General features: G+C 38.0%; 1 protein-coding gene across 29 annotated transcripts in view; it reads right to left on the reverse strand.

Annotated features, from left to right (window-relative positions):
- LOC112453394 (MAP7 domain-containing protein 1-like) overlaps nt 1-20,868 on the reverse strand; it is a 145,030-nt gene that overhangs the window by 20,222 nt on the left and 103,940 nt on the right. For 12 of the 29 annotated variants that reach the window (XM_025014145.1, XM_025014144.1, XM_025014147.1 and 9 more), the window contains 2 exons: nt 19,620-19,957; nt 1,284-1,352 (listed from right to left, as the gene is read on the reverse strand). In XM_025014145.1, coding sequence (XP_024869913.1) covers nt 1,284-1,352; nt 19,620-19,957 — 407 coding nt within the window. Of the gene's footprint in view, nt 1-1,283; nt 1,353-16,499; nt 16,554-19,619; nt 19,958-20,868 lie in introns of all 29 variants that reach the window. The other 17 variants (XM_025014169.1, XM_025014168.1, XM_025014173.1 and 14 more) reach the window with 3 other exon arrangements.

The following is a 20,868-nucleotide window of genomic DNA, read 5'->3' on the forward strand; positions in this document are numbered from 1 at the left end:
ATAAATTACGCATCGCGTTCTTCGTTTCGAATTCCATTTTTATTATGCGCTATCATGCGCGCAATTTTTCCGGCTGTACGAAGGACTTATTAGCAATTTCACGGGTGCTTTTTACGATTGATTAAACTAACGGCATCTCTCACAAAAGCGCGGAGCGCAATTGAAGCGTTATTAAATCCACTTGACCGTTTCGCAGGTCGAACTGAGAGAATTTCACTCGTTATCTACCGTGACCCAGAGGTCGTATTACGAATTCGTAGCGACTCGATAGTGCTCTCAATTCCACCACAGATTGAAAAGCAGTTACGCGGTTTCCCAGTTACGAGATTAATATCATTATCGACTGGAATATCGGTGACGTACAAACCTACATTTCTATGAAAATTCGCCAAGGACTTTGAATTTACGCTAGATATTTGGCGAACTGGTTGTTTTCGTGAAACTTTGCTAAGTGATTTCACTCGTTTTTAAAAGGAACGAAATGAGGAAATTTATGAAATAGATTATTTAATACCATCATAATTTAACAAAAATTAGCAGAATCTTAAATATGGAGCGTTTATACTGATAGAATCGATAGAAAAAAGCTAACTAAGCAGACGTTTCTTATTTCCTTTTTAAACACTTTGAGCAATTTTGTGTCGTGATTCTTTGCATTTTGAAAATATAACGTGCTGGAAGTGTCAAATATTTTTCAAGCTTCTCCAATAAAAACTGACCTGTGTACTTGTATGTACGTATGTCTGTGTCACTATTTGTATCACAAATAAATGATCAAGCTGTGCCCTGAAGCATATATGTCGGAAATGTCGGTAGACACGGGGTGCGATATTGAAAAGTGCATCCAAATCCGCCGTGTAAATGTCAAAAAGCCACCGTGAGAGGTATCACATCGAGCGTCACACTCGCTACGAAGTAATGAAAAGTTTCCGAGCTGGTGCTTTTTAGAATTTCGACGAAAACCAGCTAGGATACATCAAGATAGATGAGAAAAGGAGAAAAAAGCTTGGTAAATGAAATTCTACAGCGTTAGCTACCGAGCACACCGTCTTATATCATTTATATATATATATAACAAAGGTATTTCATTAAAATAATATATTTGCGAGAAAATTAAAAAAATTATTTATTAAATTTGAGCTGTTCTTAGTGTTGCTAAGACTATCAAATCATTTAATTGTCTATTTTGAAATACAATGTAATGATCCTTTCTGCTCGGTAGACTACAGTGTTTTATTACAGCAAACGAAAATACCCTGAATACAATTGTGTTCCAAACTTACCCTTCGTGAGAGAGTGGCGATTGTGTGCAGAACTGGACCTTTGGTTAGTTTCCTCAGGAGCGGCTCCAGCTGCAACATAAATTGTTCCGCGTAAAACAACTCTCTCCTTGTAGCGGAGTTAGTTATTGAATATGCGAGCGTATTACGGCGGTGAATAAAAATTTAATTAAAAGCGGTCGGCATCCGACGATATACGGTTTTGAACGCTTCGAGCATCTTGCACCGGGGTATCAGTATTCTAGTAACCGCATGAATTCCTCACAGTGAAACAACTGGTGTCATCCGGTGAAAGACAGAAGGCAGGAAATTTAATTAAAGTTACTATTTTAGGTTACATTACCCCTAAATTCTGAGAATTTAATTTAGGATTACTGATTAAAGCTGTTATCTATAATTTCTCAAAATTTAGGATAGAATTCTATTTATAATTTCAAATAATGTGTATTTTAATACATATATATTTCAATACATGTATGTGATGCGAATTATATTATCTAAAGTTGGCTTAATTTCCTGCAACTGTCTAATTACAGTATAGACTAATTTACAACTTTGTAATTAGCTTCGCAACTCAATATTCAAAATTAGGTACGCATGATAAAATTAAGCAGATGGAAGATTCCCGAGAACCCGATATACGTCTATCGTTAAACGTGAGGAAGTTTCGCACGTCGTTTCTAATCGCAAACAAAACCGAGATATTGACAGCGAGCGAGGCGGGATACCCATACGTGCCAGAAATTGCATTATGCCAATGTGTATCGAATCGTGCGACGCATGTAAGTAAGGGCTAGGCGCTAGGACGAGGAGTTGCGTATCTGAGTATCTATCCTATACAAGTGTATAGGGTAGATGCGGGAAGGTAGTTGAACTTCGACATTTCACAGAGAAGGTCTTTTCCTTCCATTACGCGGAGATATTCACCGACTCAATTGGGTAGAACTTGCGCGTGCTAGTGAAAAGGTTCGATATGCAGGCTCATGGCTTCTGAATGAAGCATATATCTCTAGCGTAATTCACTTCGAAGTTCAATGGGTTTCGTTCTTATTTGGGAAGAACTTATTGCTACTTAATTTCGCAAATAATTCACAACAGTCGAAGAACAATCGTTAACAAACGTCAATTATTATGTAGGTCGATTCCAATTCCTGAGAATCTACATTATAAACATATAAACGCACGTTACCTTTTAAAAAAGAATACGTGTAAAAATGTATAAATATAAATACATATGTAATTAGAATAAGAACGTACATTCGGACATTTATATTCATAATTAATTTAGAAAAATTTACATACCGCTAGAATGTTAATTTAAGCTTTTTAAAAGCGTGCTAATAAGGAATAATTTTTTGACGTAGTAAGAGAGACGAATTATTATTTTTAGCTTAATGTAGCGATGATTCATCGACAATTAAAAAACAAACTAAATTATCTTCTGTATAAAAAACGACGGAAAAGAGTACTTAGGCTCTAATTCCGGTCGCAAGATAAGATTTTAAGTGAGAGCATAGAGAGAGAGAGAGAGAGGAGTAGGAGTCGGCGGTGGATCTCGCTTCCTACAGCAGGTATGCCGTAGTGTAAAGTATCGGACGGTGGATAATGACGCGGAACGACGGATGAAGACGCTAATGATGATAACGCGAGACGTTTATGATATAGTGAGAAGATAAAGCATTTTATCGCGCGTCGAGGGCGTTCACCATCGATGGCCGCTCTTACGAGGACAGCACTCGAAATTCTCGCTAAATTCGCGCTATTAAGACGTCGCAGTCTGCGGATAATAAGGAAGGATAGCATGAGACGCCGAGATGAACGATGAGATAAAATCTCCAACGCGGCGCGCATCGCAAAAGGAAACGCAGAGCACGGGGCGAAAAGCCGGAGCGGGATCTTTTGTGGTTTAAAGCTGCCGGGAAGGTGTGTGTGTACTTTGGAAGGTGTCGCGGGCGATTTGTCAGGATTGGAAGGGTCTCGCTGAAAGGAGAATCCGGTTCGTTTAACGACGTTCTCGCTGGCGTGCCCTCCGACCTCACGTAAAGTACAATAACCGCTGTTGACTCCTCGAAAGTGCAGTCATTAACTATTGTTAATTGTGCTAGGGAGTAAATACGAAATTATTTTCTCATTAACCTAGATTTAATCTTGATTTGCGACCGAAATTAATCGGTAGAAAGTTATACGCGATATATTAAGCGTTCAGAAAAAAGTAAAGCAATAAACACGAGTATATTCTGAGCTTTTGTTCCTGTACGACGAGCGGGCCAGGTTCAAATAACAAATACTACATAATTTCGCTATTTACCAACTGTTGACGCATAAAAATCATGAATAAAACTAGTCGCTATCTGACTACGCTTGGTCATGCAATGATAAACGGTTACGTAAAAGCATTCGTCCGCGAAAAATTTTGTATTTCTAGCTTAGAGGTTTAATGATTTTGTCTAACTGTAAAAAAATTTTCAGAATACAAAGATTCTACTTACAATTTTGGGAATCTTTTTCCAAAAATTTCTGAATATTGTTCAATATTAAAACAGCTTTCAATATCACTTCTAAATATTGATGGAAGATTGATGAAGAGATATAATTTAGTTTTTTATATGAAAAATTCTCAAGCATTATTGCGTTGTTATGTAATATAGATTATATAAATTAATTGTTCTTTCTATTCTTTGTTGTTCGGAAAAATAATCCATTTCCTAAAATTCGGAATTCCTGAGCATGCGGGAGCTAATACTTATAGTTAGTGATGCATATTACATTTGGTACATTGCTCGGAACTCGGTGGCGTCTCAATTTTTAAATGGAGTCTTTTATATTCCCGCACGAACTAAGCTCGCCTGGAGATGCTTTTCTGGGTGTGTAACAATTCTTATCGCATCTCGCCAGTCAGAGTTACGCTCTCTCTACATAGCTCTATTTAGGGGAAGAGCGCGCTCACTAGCGGCCATAAATTTTCGGGTATTCTTTTCGGGCATTCTCATGTAAAATAACCTGGAAAAACTAACTAAGGGATGGTAATATATGGAAAAATTTCAGAAGATGCAGAACAGATTTTCTTTAATAAAACCTTAAACTCTTTCGCATTGTTAAATTTCATTAGCTTTAAAAATTCTTTTCTGTGCAATTACATAGAGTTTGAATTTGTGGGCAGAGAAGAAACCGCACACACATAATACGGGTATGCAGAAAATACGCGCAAAGATTCTTATTTCCAACCGAGAAGCGTTACGTGAACAGGAAACTCGGTTTCTTGTGTTACGTAAGACATTCGCGCGCAGGCGACAGAATCAATTTGCATAAATTTCTGGACTGTATTGTTAATAAATTATGAACAAGAATGTTGGCTTGACACGAATTAATTTTTCATCTCCCTTGCTGAGGCCGCCTGATACTAGTATAAGCCTGATACTAGTAGTCCTAGTAGATTCATTTGCAGGTCATTACTAGAACCGGTGATTACCTCGTCGCGTTGCGTACATTCAAATGCACTTCAAGGTCCCGGGAGCAAATATTAGCAGCCGTTTAACTAGTTGGCAAATACATGCTAACGCAATTAGCACGACGGTCACTGACGGTGATTCGGTATTGCCGTGTATATACACACAGTGGGTCGATAAACAATACGGAAATGCAAATCTGCATCGAAAGCTTTCAAATCGGTTTTAACGTTTGACAATTTACGAATAAGGCAGCACCCGATGCATTATCTCTATAATTCGAAAAATCGGCGGAGAATTTTTGTTAAATGAGCTCTTCTACATAAACATCGAACAACTCATCTTAAATAAACGTAGATTCGAAATAGCCCGATCATGTCTAGATCCTATAATCGCACGTCTAAGATAATGTCATACCTTTTTCTCGTTGTTACAAACAATACGATCGATCTTATTTGACAAGATTTAATAACATCCATAATTTTACGAATGGAATATTTCGATAAAATTATCAGACATTTCGGAATCATTCAGCCGTATCTTTTTCTTTGAAGTACCAACAGTGTCACGTCGATGTAATCGGGCATATCGTGTATTGGGACGGGTCAACGTAATGAACTTGTATTGACCGGTTTATATCGGACGCTGAAGAGAGTTAATTGCTGCCAGGCGCCGACGAAGAATTAGCAGGTGCTCGGCTCGTCAGAGTATCCCGACGTGCACCGATGACACGACACCCCACGCCGGTACTTTGAAAAGGCGCTTAAATTGCCGGCAGTGCAATCCCTGAGAGCGAGGCGTATCTTGATCAGACAATGGAGAACCGCCGCCCCTCGCGTCGCAATTAAATCGTCGATCGACCGTGTCGCTAATTGTAATGTTCTGGTACAATACACTTTTCACGAACGCAAGAGTGTAAGATAAATGCGTATCTTAGTTTCGATCGAAACTTCCAGGATCGAGCTTATTAAAGTAGTGTTAAATTAAGGTAGTGAAAAAATATCCGATAATAAGAAATTAAACAAGTTGGGAAGAATATGAAGTAAAATAAAGCGATGCATTCACGAGAGATGCGCGATAGCTTGATTTTTGTTCAATTTCCATATGTTCTTATGTGCTATTAAATTTTGTATTTAATCTAAAGGGCCAAAAGTATCTATAATTATATTATGTCCTTATGCATTAAGATTGAAGTTTATTAAAACGCTAAAATTGAATTTGACGAAACTGATATAGCTTCGTTATGCCAATATCGATATTTCCCGTCATGAATATTTTTATTAAAAAAGCCTTATCACAAAATCGCTATTTTCACGAGAATAGTTCATTGTTTCTTATAAGAAAGAAGGTTGCAATGCATTTGCGAAAAGCCAAGGAGAAAGCCCGACGTCGTTTTTCTCCCTCGTCAAGGCAACACAGAGCCTTAAAAGTACGAGGCTGCCACGAGGAAGAAAAGGGAGAACAGTGATGGACGGGAAAGGCGACGGCTATCAAGCGATATATTAATTTAACGGCTGGGTGGTCTCTAACAAAAAAACAGGGCGATCTATTAGACCTGCGGGTAGAAAATAAGCTCTCGAGAAACCAGAACTTTAAGCGTTCGCGACAATCATCCCCTCTGACAATATTAGGATTGCAATAAGACTTGCCTTGTCTTAAATAATACAGTTCGCAGAAAAACATATTAAATTTTTTCGAAATGTCAGGGAATTTTTGAAATTACTTTAAAATCGTGAAATGAAACAGAGAGAAGAAGAGATGAATTGGTTTCGCCCCTAAAATCAGGAAATAAATGTTTTTGAGATAATGTTAAAGTGCTATAAATTTTTACAGGATACAAATCTCGCATTAAGCGATGTTATTCGAACAAACTTTCATTATGCATCTCAAAAAAATGCATATTTCAACAGTGGTTGGCGCAATGATTCGCGTTTACGATGGCGACGAACATAAACGCGGGCTTCCTCTCGGTTATGATCGTCCCCGTTAAACCAGATCGTTATTCGCCGTAATAACATCGATCGCAAATATGACGAAGAGAAACATCTGTTGTTCGGCGCGAATGCCGCGATTATTTCTGTAATATATACGCCGACCACTATTTCGCACCGAGATAAATGCAATCGTAAAAGTATGGAATTATCTTGAAGAAAAACAAGGAAAGAAATTGTACGCTCGAGGAATTGTAATCCTTCTTGTATACTGATGAGAAAAAATGCGTTTACTTCCGACCTGCTTTAGACCAAAATTTCGCTGCGACTCGCGTTGCCACTTCTTCCGAGTGGAAATCTATCCAGCACTTAAATTACGTTACTTTCTTCCGCGCATTAGAATTTCATAAGAATTCCTCGGAATGAATGTTAAGTTCTATTCGTTTCTCGCGTTGTATAATTTGGTATTTAATTCACATTATTTCTTTCCCTTGAACCATCGTTTAACTCATAACGACTCCAAGTTTCGAATGCAGTGCCAAGTGTGAAAAGACCGCATATCGCTCGAACTGACATTTATCCATACTGCAAATGTCAGAGACAAATGTTTGCAGTGATAAATGATCCACATGGTCAGACACGTCGACTTACATCGAGGTTCAATTCCCGGCACCAATTTCCAGGCGACGTTTGTATGTGTCATTTCTTTGTTCATTGTCCATCCTAAATTTTTTTGTTGCGTGTTTTCGATTATTTTTACTTGACTGTATCTTCACGGAGCGACTTCGTCGATTTATCAGTTTCGCGATGTTGGGCGCTAGTTCAAATTATTCGCTATCAATCTCAAGATTGTTTGACATGTAAAAAGCGTTGAATGCGCAAAATAAAATGTTACAATATTATTTAACTTCTTTCTCAGTAAATTTCTGTACAGAATAAAGAATGTATTTCGTCAGAAGAAATCGTAAATATTGCAAGTACAAAATATGAGACTAATAAACAAGGAAATATTGTCAGAGCTCTACCAATCTTTTTTGTATTTCAGTTTAATCATAGTGAGCACTTTGCGCATCGCATTGTGATTTGAAACACTGCAATGAAGTATTTACACGTGCGTGTATCCTAAGAGTATCGTACATACGATTATTTACCAGAATCCGAAACGTCGGGGTTTCCACGTAATTTACGGAGCGAATAAAGAAACGTTACTTTCCTTAATAAAATGCGTTCCACCGGGAATCGGCTAGGAGCAGGCGGATAAAAAATAGAAGGAAATGTATGTGTTGCGTGCGCGTCAGAATAATATCGAAGGCCTCGACGTCAGCGTGTCCTGAATAAAATAATGTCAGCGCGATGTTAAGGTTTTAATCATTTTAATCCACGCCCGGTCGAATGAAGCGCGTGACACAAATAACAGCTTTTGCATAAAAATGAGATAAATGCGATCGCACCCCTAGAAAAATACTGTCTATGTACAACTAAAAAAAATTCGATTTTGTTAACCCTTAACGTGCATACCTTTTTTCGGTACCTTCTAACTACATAAGTGCGTACGTGAGTCTGTCACGTTCAACGCTATTTTTCCCTACTTTAAAGTACTTTAAAAAATCTGAAAAAATTTATGAAACATCTGTCTACATTGTAGTTGACGATTTTATAGTCATTTTGATAAATATCGTTTATTTAATATTTTCTGGCAGGCTTGCAAGTTTTACAGTTACAAGCAGATATCATTTTGGCTCGGACGCTGTTGACCCACGTATGCCAAGAAAAGGCCAAGACGAGGGTCATTTTGAAATGGACGATGACAGATTCAATAATAAGGATATTCTATCAAAGCATTCCGACAAAGACGCCTCCACGATTATTTGCATGACAAATTAATTGTTCTGATGTCCGCGGAATGCAATTATAATCTAATTCGATGCGCGTCAAATGCCACCTGCGCTGAATCGCCTTAATTTTCTGACCGTCCGCTGACGTACAAGCGTCGACGTTCCGCATGCGGAAGGGACACAGCTGATTCAATTCGAAACTCTCGCTTGGACGTTTGATATGGATTCATTTGCATCTGCAGAACCATCTCACGAAATCACGCGTGCTTTCCCCTACGTGGCTTGTGCCCCTACGTCGACCGAATGGTTACTAAATTACTGCACGAATCCAGATAGCATGTATAGGTATCTATAATACGTGTATACAGAAAAAAAAATCCAACGAATGATTCAAATTCAACAGGCACTTTACGGAGATTTGAAATCACAAGAGATAGGCATTACCTCTTGAAATATATAATCGATAAATATCTGATAAAACGAGATACGTTCAGTGCAGGCAAGGGCGAAATTTCGTGCAGCCTACTTGTCATATCTATCGCATCGAAAACGATTTTTAGTATGCGGACATAAAACGGCATCGCGATGTAAAACTAAAAATAAAAGGGTAGAGGAAAAGTCACAAAAAAAATATGTACGTATCGGGCAGGAAAAACGAAGGCAGGCTTATCCGAGCCGACAATTCAGACCTCGGCGATTGTTTTCATTTCGCGCTGCTGCTCGATGCAGGAAAATCGATCGCCGTATCCAAAAATATAAAACACCGAGAATGGCCGCGAGAATTTCGGAGCGATTACCGTTTCATGTTCATTGAGACAAAAGCTGAGATTAAGCTTCACGCAGGAAATTTAATTAAGAGATTAGATTTTGTTTCACCAAGTGTCGCTTCCCGAACTTTGCAGAGCGTACATTTGACTCATATGAGTGCACACCTTACAGCGTATATATATAATCTCTAAAAAGACGCAAAAGGGTGCGTGATTATAATTCCGCGAAAACATAGCTGCGTTCTCGAGAGGATCTAAATGTAATTTGTATCTCAGCAAGGAATCTTTACTTTATTCTCTTCCACCGCGTTGTTGTTTTACTACTTCTGATTATATTTTGATTTGTCGTTACTTTAGTAAGTAGTACAGAGAATGCTGTAGCGGAGCTTACTTAAGTATACTTTACGCTTTCTGTCCCTGAACGCCGGAATGAATAAATATCGATTCCTACGTCACGCAGCCATGTGTTTCTTGGCCATTTCGCCGAATCCAATTCCGGAATGGCATTTAGAGGGAACGGAATATATAGTTCATATTCATAGTTCATATTCTAGTGCGAAGGAAAACCATTTTCTGTCACCGTGCGCGCCACGTGCGTGGTAATATCGCCGGAGCATATCTTTAAACGAGCCGAAAGTTTCGGCGAGGGGCATAGGTAAGAAAAATAAAGTTTCGGATACGAAGGAAAGGTCTTCCGTGCACCTGGCAACCGCATATTCCGGAGCACGAAGGTATATCAGTGACAAAACATCGCGAAGGTAAATTCTCGTATATGTATGGAAAGTGTGCAGCTAGTATGATAACAACAGTCATGTCTTTATTCGGTAACTGAAAGCTCTGAGCGCTCGCTCGGAGACATAATAAAGACAAATGTTGGATATTAAACGAAATTTTTCTCAGATAAGTAAATAAATAAAAAACAGGGATAATGCGACGATGTGATCTAAAAAAAGAAAAAAGAATTGATAAAAAATGTATCGAGCAATATGAATTGCAGATATTAATTTAACAAGAGAAGATGATTTTATTGTTAATTCACATATTACACAGTAACTTTTACTTATTTTTCGCCGGGCCTTTGTGCCGAAAAATGTTTCCGCCGGAGGAGAATAGGCTATTTGCAGAATCGCGCGGTAGAATTTCTTTCGGCTAGATATCTGATTATCCTGTCGAACCCCGTTTATGCATTTGCGCGGCGCTTTAGTCGAAGAAAGGAGATAAAAGCCGTGATGACTCTATCTTCAAACGAATCTTAAGGAGAGAAAAGAATGCTCAATGAGGTCCGATTGCTCGCATTCTAACCCACAAAAATGGTTCGCGTCCTCTTCCGTCGGCTTCTTCAGAGGAAAGTTCTCATTTTCTTCTTTTGTGGCGGATTTCAATTGGCAAGCCGTTGCCGCAAGGAATTTCTCTCTTCCAGCGATATCCGTGGAGGCAAGATGGACCGAAACAGGACGGAAGTGTAAATTAGGTCACTCTATTAAGAGAGCAACAAAAAGCTGATGGTTTAATTTCCTCGAATCAGCATTAGCGGCTGTATTTTTTGTGTATTTCCACAAAAAAATGCAGCTAATCATGTAGTTGTCCAGTCGTTTTTTAATGAAGTTCACTCCCGACAGCAGCAAATTATACACTGAGAAAAAAATGTTGTAAATTTGACTAAACTCGTTTAGTTGTAGTGATTTGTTTAATGCAAATATTAATATATTTAAATCAAATATACGTGAGTAATATCAAGAAATTCTGAATCTATTTAAATATAATATTTTTTGAATTAACAAATGTTAGCTTGACAGCCCGTGACCGCTGCATTTAGTTGAATCAAATAATATTTCTTTGAATCTACGATTTTTTTTTCTCAGTGTAAAATATAAAAGAAAGTGATAAAAATATGAATTATTATGCAGGAAAGTATAAAAATATCTAACGAAGTTAATACGCTAACAATTATTATTGTTATTCGAGTTTTGTTATTTTGTATTGTACTCGTCTTAGGAAGAGTAACTTTTAAAACTTTATCAAGTGACTCAATGAAATTAATCATTGCGCGTGGAAGAATAAATAATTCTATTGTTTTATTCAAAGTTCATGTTCATCGTAAAAAGCGTTGCCGCCAAAGGGTCGTTCGTCACAAAGACGTGGGAATTCTATTTTCGCCATTCCTTAGAGCGCAGCGTCGCCAAGAATGAACGTCGGAAGCCTCGGTCGACTTTTTCGCGCCAGACCTCAATCCATCGGAATCTCGGGCTCGTTTATCACTCGAGCGCGAGTTCTACTGACTGCCGGCGAACAATCGGAAAATTTGTCGGGTCATTAGCATCTACGATCGAGTCTACGCGACGGCCGATCCGTTGCGCCGAGCGCAGCCATTTCATTCGCCATGCCGCGATGCCGTCTGCTGTCCGCACCATCTGATTAATGGCCGAAGTCGATCGTCAATTCATTCCACTCATTTTTCTTCGGGAAAGTCGCCCACGCTTTCGAGTTATTGATATTCAACGAGAAAACAATTCAATCGTCTCCTGAATATCGGTGTGATGCGAACGTTTATGTCTATGTTATAAATATTGTCGATTGTTATATCGCAATCTGTGCATATATATCATAGTTTGTGGCATTACGATGACATTTCTCGTAGGTTGAAGATGATCAAATGTCATTGAAACGGTGTTACTTCTTTTTTACTTTGCCAGTCTGACATTTTACGGTTTAGTTCTGCTCAGCCTTTTTCACACCCTCTTCAATTTACGAGATTAGAATCGCGCTTTAAATAAATGATTCGTTTGATACTCGAGACGATAAACGCCACTACTTTCGCCGCAATAATTACTATTCGTGGACCGACAGCGCTCGGCATGGCTCAGCATAGAAAATAGGATGTTTCTGGGTCGTCTAAGGTCCTGAGAATAAAGGGCGACGCCGACTGCGTTTATCCCACCTTTTACAGAGTAATTGCAGTCGTAGCACTAGATAAGACCAGGATGCATTCTCAGTTCTTCCGGGAGGTCGGCAAAAAAGGTCAGAATTAAAGCGAGCTAGGATCTGCGAGTGGCATTGATTTATAGCGCTGTTATTACACACTACTATCAAGTTATCGATATCTAATCTTTAGAGAAATTTTTAGCAACATTAACTGACAACAAATCTGTCTATCTGAGATCATTGAACGCGATCGTAAAACGCAAAAATATCCTTGTCAATTCGAAAACTTTAGAAATAATTGAAGTGTAATTATTCCGAAAAATGTTCTAAGGTTGATTAAAAAAAGAAACGGTTCCTTTAAATAGTGAGATACTTTGGTTTCTAATATATTTGTTGATATTTTTCCTAATTGCAATGTTGTTTTCGTTCTACGAATACTCAGCTATTTATTTCCGAATTAGATGAAATTCCATGCAACGGGCAAATGGTTATTGCCTCCGCGAAGACGGAGAAAGCCTCTTGGCTTGATGGCTCGGACCGAATAAACGCGAATTTACAGCTCGCATGTAGGCGCCCCAAATTGGACGATTTATCGACGTTGGGACCGGAGGCGCGCAAGAAACTCGTTAGCGAGGAGTAGCTTTTAACGATGGACTTGGCCGCTACAACGAGGCGGATCTCGCGAATCCGGCATACCGGCGATTCGAAACGGCCGTTGTATGTAATATTGCGCGCTTTTGCCTTTGCACGCGAGAATCGTAAACAATATCCCGTAATTAATTACTCGCAAGTCGGTTTACTCGCTAAGAGGAGTTCAGCGATCGCGCGTAAACTTGCAAAGATGCGCCGGGAAATAATTAATCGCCCATTAGCGTCGTTGAGCGTAATTATTGCTGCCGAGGATCGTGCGAAACGGAACTGCATCCAGCTGCGAGATAACCGATCGCCGTTTCCGCTTATACAACGAGACCCGTGCGGGTTCCGATGAGTTATGGCGAAGATGTCATATTGTGCCGCCTCCGTTAAATCCGCCACTATCCCTAACAAGGGACAATATTCTTCCTTCGGGATTATTTTCCCACTGGAGAACTTCACAAACGCTAAGAAACAGCGTTATCCTCTTTTAACGATCAAATCAGGTTAAAATTATTTCAATAATTTGATTTTTCTTCGTTTAGATCGTGATTAATTTTATACATTCACTGCATAATATACATACATACGTCACCTATACATAAGAACAATAAATTATCAAAGTCAACGAGACTCTATAGTAGCAAACACATTTTACGGCTGGAGGAAACGTCGCTGAAAATTTCTCCCGACGGACGTTTCAAAAATTTAGTTCACGTTCGAATCACGCGATCTGTAGAAAAAACTTAGACGAGATAAATGTTCGGAAGAGCACGACAGCTCGAGAGTGAAACAGCAGGTGAATCGACAACTTCTCGGATAGAAGCTTTGATGTCTGCCTTCCGGGTGTTCCCGAATGCATCCTGCACGTCGTCGAATCGAAGCGGGCTTTCCGTTAACGTGTCTGGTTATTCCAAAGTAATTCGGGCAACGTGTATCGAGCAAAACGAACGACACGAACCCGTCACCGCCTATTTCGCCGGTCGAGAGATTCTTCGATACTTCCCGGTCGGATTTAATTAAAACAACGGCGCGGGTGGCTCCGCTATCCGAGGAAGCGCGCATCTCTAAGCTCGAGATGCACGACGTCGACAGCTTACGAAAACTTAGCCGTAAGCGAGACTTGTAAACTTGGTGTGAAATTTTGAGGCCAGTTCGCGATGAAATCTTGACGTCGTTTAATGTACTGCGACGTCGCTGTTAATTGAAATCTTTGTCTCCCCTACGGTTCCGAAAGTACGTTTAATCGGTGATGAAATTAGATTATCAGAAAAGAGAGGAGACAGAGTGTCGAGGATCTCAATCGGAAAGGAGGAAAGTCTTTGTGAGACAAGCGTTTTCTGTGATCCATGTAGACTTACGTATACACTGAATACACAGTAAAAAATCGTACGTCCAAATGTTAAAATATTCTTGTGTTACCAAGATTTGACTATTATTTCAATTTAAAATTAACATACAACAGCTATGTTATTATTTTCGTAACATTTTCATGTGTTATATTTATGTCAACGTGATAACTAACACTTTATGTATGTCATTTAGAAATTGAACATTATTTTGAGTTCTTTTAACATAATTATTTCAAAAAATCAACACGTCTTAAAGTTATTTTAACATAAACAAAAGTTAAAGTAAATTTTCAAATAATCGTAAACTTTGACATATAAAATAATCAAATTTACTAAAATATGTGTTAATATAACTCAAAATAAAATGTATATAATATACATTTTGTAAGAGTTACATTAAATCAGACGAAAGTGTCATATCGACATTTTGTACAAGTTATTTTTACATTATACTTAAAGTTAAAAGAACACATATAAATGTAAAATATAGTGTCAATAAATTAACATTTCTAATTTGTCAACAAGTAACACACGATGAATGAGTTATTTTAACATAAAATTTAGAGTGGACTTTCTGGGACATTTGAAAAATGTTACGATTAACATTTTATTTTTTACTGTGTAATATACAGTTATGTATTTCTTTATGTGGTGCAACGGCATACCGAGTTCAGTAAATTCTCTCACACGAGATGAAATATTCGACCCCTTTCTTCGTCGTAAAAACGCAGTGGAAGAAGTTACTTAAAATTTGTTTTTCCCTCCAAAGTAAATAACTGTAGCTTAGCAAATATGCGGATCGAGGCACGCCGAAAGTCCAAGTTTCGCCGGAAACTCGGAATTCCACGATCTAGATACGCGTTCCAGATATCCGAACATCGTCGACCAACTAAGAAAACTATTAGTAAAATATATCTTCCCGGCAACTAATATCGCGGGGCATACCGAGGATCGATGTCGGAAGAGAACAACTAATGCGCCCGAAACTTACAAATGTACAAATTAAGCATCTGCCACTAGCCCCGAAACAGTGACTAAATAGAGTCGGTCGCTATCCATTGTTAAATTCGCAGTGTCAAATTATAAAATTTGAGTCATTTTCAACTATTTCTATATAAATCGCCACTGCTCCTACTCAATATATCGTTAATTTAACTAAAACAATGTTAATTTAGTTAAATTAACATTTTGTTTTGTCTCAAAATTTATTATTTTAACACAAAACAGTATTATTAGGTAGTTAAAAATAATAAAATGTTATTGGTTTAAATTTTATCTTTCAACTTTATATTTAACAGTGTCTTTACATCAGTCATGTACAAATGGCAGCGTGCATACAACAATCGCCATGAATTAGAAAAATTATGATAAATTTTAAAACAAAAGTTCTCATAATAATTTTAAAAAATATGTACAATTTATAAAATTTCAAAATCCATTACAAAATTAAAAATGCTAACTAATTTACTCGAAGAAAGAATTAATTTGTAATATCAAAAGGTCAGAGTGCACAAGTGAAGTAGCTATGTAATTTATTAGATCATGTCACGTTAAGCCAGTGCAAATTTCAAGCAATAATCTTCATAATTTATAACTACGTTTAATCACGGTTGCCAGCGGACGACGTAATCGAATTAATGACCGAGAAACGATTTACTACTGAACTTCAACGCGACGTCGACGTTTATGCGAAACACGGGCAATAATATCACGCAACGTGAGTTTGATTGATAGTTTTGAAATTCGCGATTCAACCGGGATGACGTTCATCTCGGAAGAATGCCGGCAGTGTTGATTGAAGTTATCGAAAAGATATTTCTCTCTCCCGAAGAGTGCGCGAACATTTGAAGAAAACGTTCCAACTTTGCGAGAGAGTTTCGAAGTGCGTTTTCCGAACAATGAGCAAAGTCTTTCGTGTCGACAGAAAAAGTGACAGAAAAAAAGAGGACAAGTGCCAATGGGAAAAACGCTGGTTGAACGCGAATTGGAGCTAAATCGGACAGTGACCTCGTTGGAATTAAGTTCGTTAAATTAATTGCGTCTTCTTATAGCCAGTAATATCATTGCCGGCGATAACATTTACTTCTCGTATCGCGAACTCCTTCAAGTTCCTTCAAATAGCACAGTGCGGTAAAAAGGAGTAAAGTCGAAAATCGATGTAAATACGATAATCTCCGATAATGATAATAAAGAAATTTCTTTTTTCTTCTCAGAGATTGAATGCAGTTAGATTTTGTTTCGGAGAAAATCACATTCTCGTTTCTTAATGGGTATCAGTTGTAGAATCGTAAATTAAGGTTTAATTATGCAAATGGTTTTTCCACTATAAATACCTGACGCCGCAGAAGAAAGATAAGACGTTTCCATCAACTTGGGCGAATACTCACCTGGAAAAGAACAAGAAATATAACATTAGACATTTTGTCCGATTTAACGAATCCTGTAGACAATGTAGACGTAAAAAAATTTACATTATATCATCTCCTTCTCAGAAAGCTGCTTTTATTTGCTTGACTTCATCGTCATGCTTATAACTTTATCTTAACAGATATTTCATTTGAGCTTTAATTATCAACAGATTTAATATTAAAACATTAAAGCCCAAAACTTTAAGATCTATAATCTGTATCAAATTACAGAATGGATTTCTATTTATAATTTTATATATCGTATATTTTAATTTTTTAAATATTTTTTATATGGCAAATAAAGCTATAAATATTCTTTATAATTTATAATAAACTCTCGATTGAATTCTTACATAAATTATAAATCGTCTAATGTGAGTTTTAAATTCTAAATATCGAAGAATCTGTTGAAAAGACAATCGCGTTGAATTCTTTAAAGTATATCTAATACGTCAGAAGACACATGGAAAGAAACTTGGTATCGCAAGCAAACCCCGAGGAGTGTCCTCGAGCATCGCGAGTTGGCACATTGCAAGATAGCTCCTGGTACTTTTAGGCTTCGAGTGCAGTCGATGCAGTTGCGAAAGTGTCGGGAAAAGAAGGGAAGTTTCGATTACGAGAAAAGGTGCCGCGTCAAGATGCCAGCGCAGCGATTCGGGCATCCTCGAGTGTATCAACGTATTGCCTCTTACCAGGGATCTTGGCGAGAACGATCCGCCGCGATAGCAAAGCAAGTCAATAGCTCGTAAAATCCAATCGTATAATTTTCAACCCGCGTGACGCTTAATTATACAACGTACTGAATCATTTTTATTTCAAATTCTATATAAAATAATTTGAATAAAATATAAAACTTGACTATAAAATAATTGACGATTCTATTGTTAAATCTTTTTACCATCTTTTTTAATGAAACGATTGCGGAATCTATTTAAGTTACTGAAATTATCTTAGTTACTTAAATTGTGTAATGTCTAAATATTATATTAGCTTCTTGTTTTTTTAAACACTGATTAAAAATCCTTTTCTAAAAAGGAGATGTGAAGTTTATTGTTGCCGCTTTTCCGCGATGCCGATTGGTTTTCTTGCTGCGCTTACTTCATTTGCAGCTGTCATTGTATATTTTGACAGTTGTGTATAATAGGGTTAATAGTGAAATGTTAAAGATAAATAGCGCGCGCGTAGCGCGCGTCTGTAGTGTCTAGTTTATCAAAAAATCTGTGGCTATTAGAGATTGTCGCGATAATAATATAGGATGTATTTTAGGAGAGTATATAAAAGAATATAAAAATATCCAAAGGAAGAAAAGAGTACTCATGTCGATTACAGAGACGATCAGAGTCCCAGGACACAATAGGAAAGAGAACGACAAAAGGAACCCTCGCAATCGATCGCAGATTGTTTATCTAGGAATAAAGCAGCGCGGTCGCGTTCCAATCTTGTTACTTCTTTGAAGTCGAGTTTCCTTTTTCTGTAAAGCATGGAACGTTACGCAGTGAAGAGATAAACGACCGGGTGCATCGCGCACGGAATTATATGAAGACATGAAATAGCTAGTATCATCGTCAGAAGGATTCTCTCTCCAAGGCCTCTCTTTTTCAAGCTTCACTTTCTTGCAATGTGCGAAATAAAAATACATATACGACTGACTACGAAATATTTCTCCGTCCATATTTATTGCAGAGTTAAAATATGAAATAAAAAAAGTGAAGTGCAGAAATGTCAGATCGGTAGGAATCTGTGCATGGTCGATTTTTTCTGCGATTTAGCGAGTATATACGTAAAAGAAAGCGTATAGTAAGTGTATAGTTGATTTAAAATTCCGTCGAGTTATCGTCAATATTTTACGAGGTTTCTGCATTTTTTATTTGCATGATAAATCTAAGAATGGATACATTCTCCAGATTATAGAAGTAATTTCTTTCTTCGATTCACGAATATTATAATCTGATACTTGGTAAAGAGCATGGTATACAGGATGAAATCCCGACTGCATGTTACGTTCACATCTCAAATCCTCAAATTCCAAGTGACATATTTACATGACATATGTAACTAAGGCGACAGCACGCGAAGGAGCTAAACGTTGATGCTTTCTCTGCGATCACGCGCGGTCTTTGCTTTCGATTGAGCTATCTAAGATCTTTCAGTTCACCTTCGTCGCCGAGGTACTCCCTGCAACTTCATGAACTCGATTTCTCAAAGAGCCACGATCAACAACTCCCGCAATCCCCAAGAGTATAGGTATATCTCGAACGCGAAGATCCCATCGAACTTCCACTATCCCGACCGAACACTCGCAGGGGATTATCATTCAACATTTTGATATGAATAACTCTCTTTCCATGAATAACTCCGTTTTAGAAAGGTTCTATTTGGTTCGTTAATTCTTCATGTTCATAAAAATATTAATGATTAAAAATGACAAGAATCTCACGTTTCGATCCTTTTTAATCTGATGTATACATTAATATAAGTATAATATTAGTAATATATATAATATTAAATAATATTAATGAAGTTATAAAAATAAAATTTAATTTTAATTTTAATTTTAATTTTAATTTTAATTTTATTAATTTTAATTTCAATTTTAATTTTAATTTCAATTTCCATTTACAGGGATCTTGCATCGATATGCAACGAGATACTTGCACCTCGATGTAACTAGAAATATATTTCATAGCTTATCTTCATCACATATTTTTAAAAGCTGCACGGAAGGCACATTACATTGATTATTTTTTAATTATTAATTCCACATCCAAAAATGTGTGTGACTAAATTCTCCCATATCTCTCGTGAGAGATATTGTTTCCAAATTAGTCGGACGGTGTATATCATTACGAATAAGAAATAGGATCCCTACTCAGAGACCCTGGATCAGTCTTGTATTTTTAGTGCCGTACGAATTACACGATTGAACTCGCGTCGACATGCGAGAGGCACGCGAATATCTTACAATCCCGCGGGATAGACCGACGGATCTGGTCGGAGCCGGCCGGTGAAAAATTCAGCGTGCATGCGAGCAACAGGGGAAGGTACCTTCGTCGCCAGAAGTTGAGGAGTTGTCCTCGGGTTCGGGCGACGACCCTGGGGATCGTCGGCCGACTCTCGAGTCCGGTCTGCCGCACTCGCTGCCGGCACTTCCTCCGCCGCTTCCACCGCCTCCTCGGTGGTCCTCGCGCTGACGTGCTGTTCCTTTCTCGGGGGACACCGATCGGGACTCCCTGGACTCGGCGGCACCGTACGTGCCGCCACGTCGCCCTTCTCTGGCTTCGAGTCCAGGCAATCGTTTGCTGAAGTCAGTGGGCATCGCCGGCCGCTTTCTGGGAGTACGTTTACGTTTACGCCACGGTTTACGCGCCAAGGTAGAATTCTTTCTAAATTTTTTTTTCGGACATGAGACTCGGTATCGCGAGAACCGAATGAGTTTGATCCGAGAAACGTGTCGAGACGATTTTTAGCATGACAAACAAACGTCGCGATATCTCGTTAATGCGAGTTTAATTAATAAAATCATTCATTTACGATGTTACATGATTTAATTTTTAATTGTTTTCTTTCATTACTTCATGATGTAATAATAAATAAAATAAAATGTAAGCTGTGTAAACTTGCAAACTATTAATTCGATAGCGAGATTGGATATAACGGCCAGCTATGGATTCAGATCAACAAACAGGAAAGCGCGACCAAAATACAAATGAACAACTTGTTTCAATAAGTGTGAATGACGCCGTCGTACGAGCACCATATTGAAAATCGGGATATTACGCCTGTTGATTTTATCCGACAACAGTACGTTGAAGCTAATCTCGGGTATCTGAATGTGAAATGGAAGTGAGCGAGCCGGACTCTGCATTGAGCTTCACCGAATGATGCATGTGATCGATCAATTTCCTCGGATGACAACGTCAAGCCGTCCTAATGGATCAATAGATCCAACACGAGCATCGACCATCGCGACGCAAAAATGTCGTTCGACGCCATTGTTTCGTGAAAATGACAATCACGCAATTTTCTGGTTATCGTGTTTTCGTTAATTAACCTGAAACTATAGATTAATATTACAAAATTAATGATAGCTAGTGAAATAATAACCATAATAATATATTTCACGCTTTCGTATAATTATACAAAATATTTTTATATAAAGCGTTTACTCATAAAAATCATTAATTACAATTGCTATTTCTATTCTTCACCTGTGTAACAAAAACTCGCGAAGTGAAGTAGAAACCATAGAAATTCAGATAACTAGTTCTATGGGGGTCGATAGATAAACTGTCCA

The sequence above is a fragment of the Temnothorax curvispinosus genome, unplaced genomic scaffold (genome assembly GCF_003070985.1).
Source record: "Temnothorax curvispinosus isolate PA1 unplaced genomic scaffold, ASM307098v1 QBEX01004290.1, whole genome shotgun sequence".
Lineage (NCBI taxonomy): Eukaryota > Metazoa > Arthropoda > Insecta > Hymenoptera > Formicidae > Temnothorax > Temnothorax curvispinosus.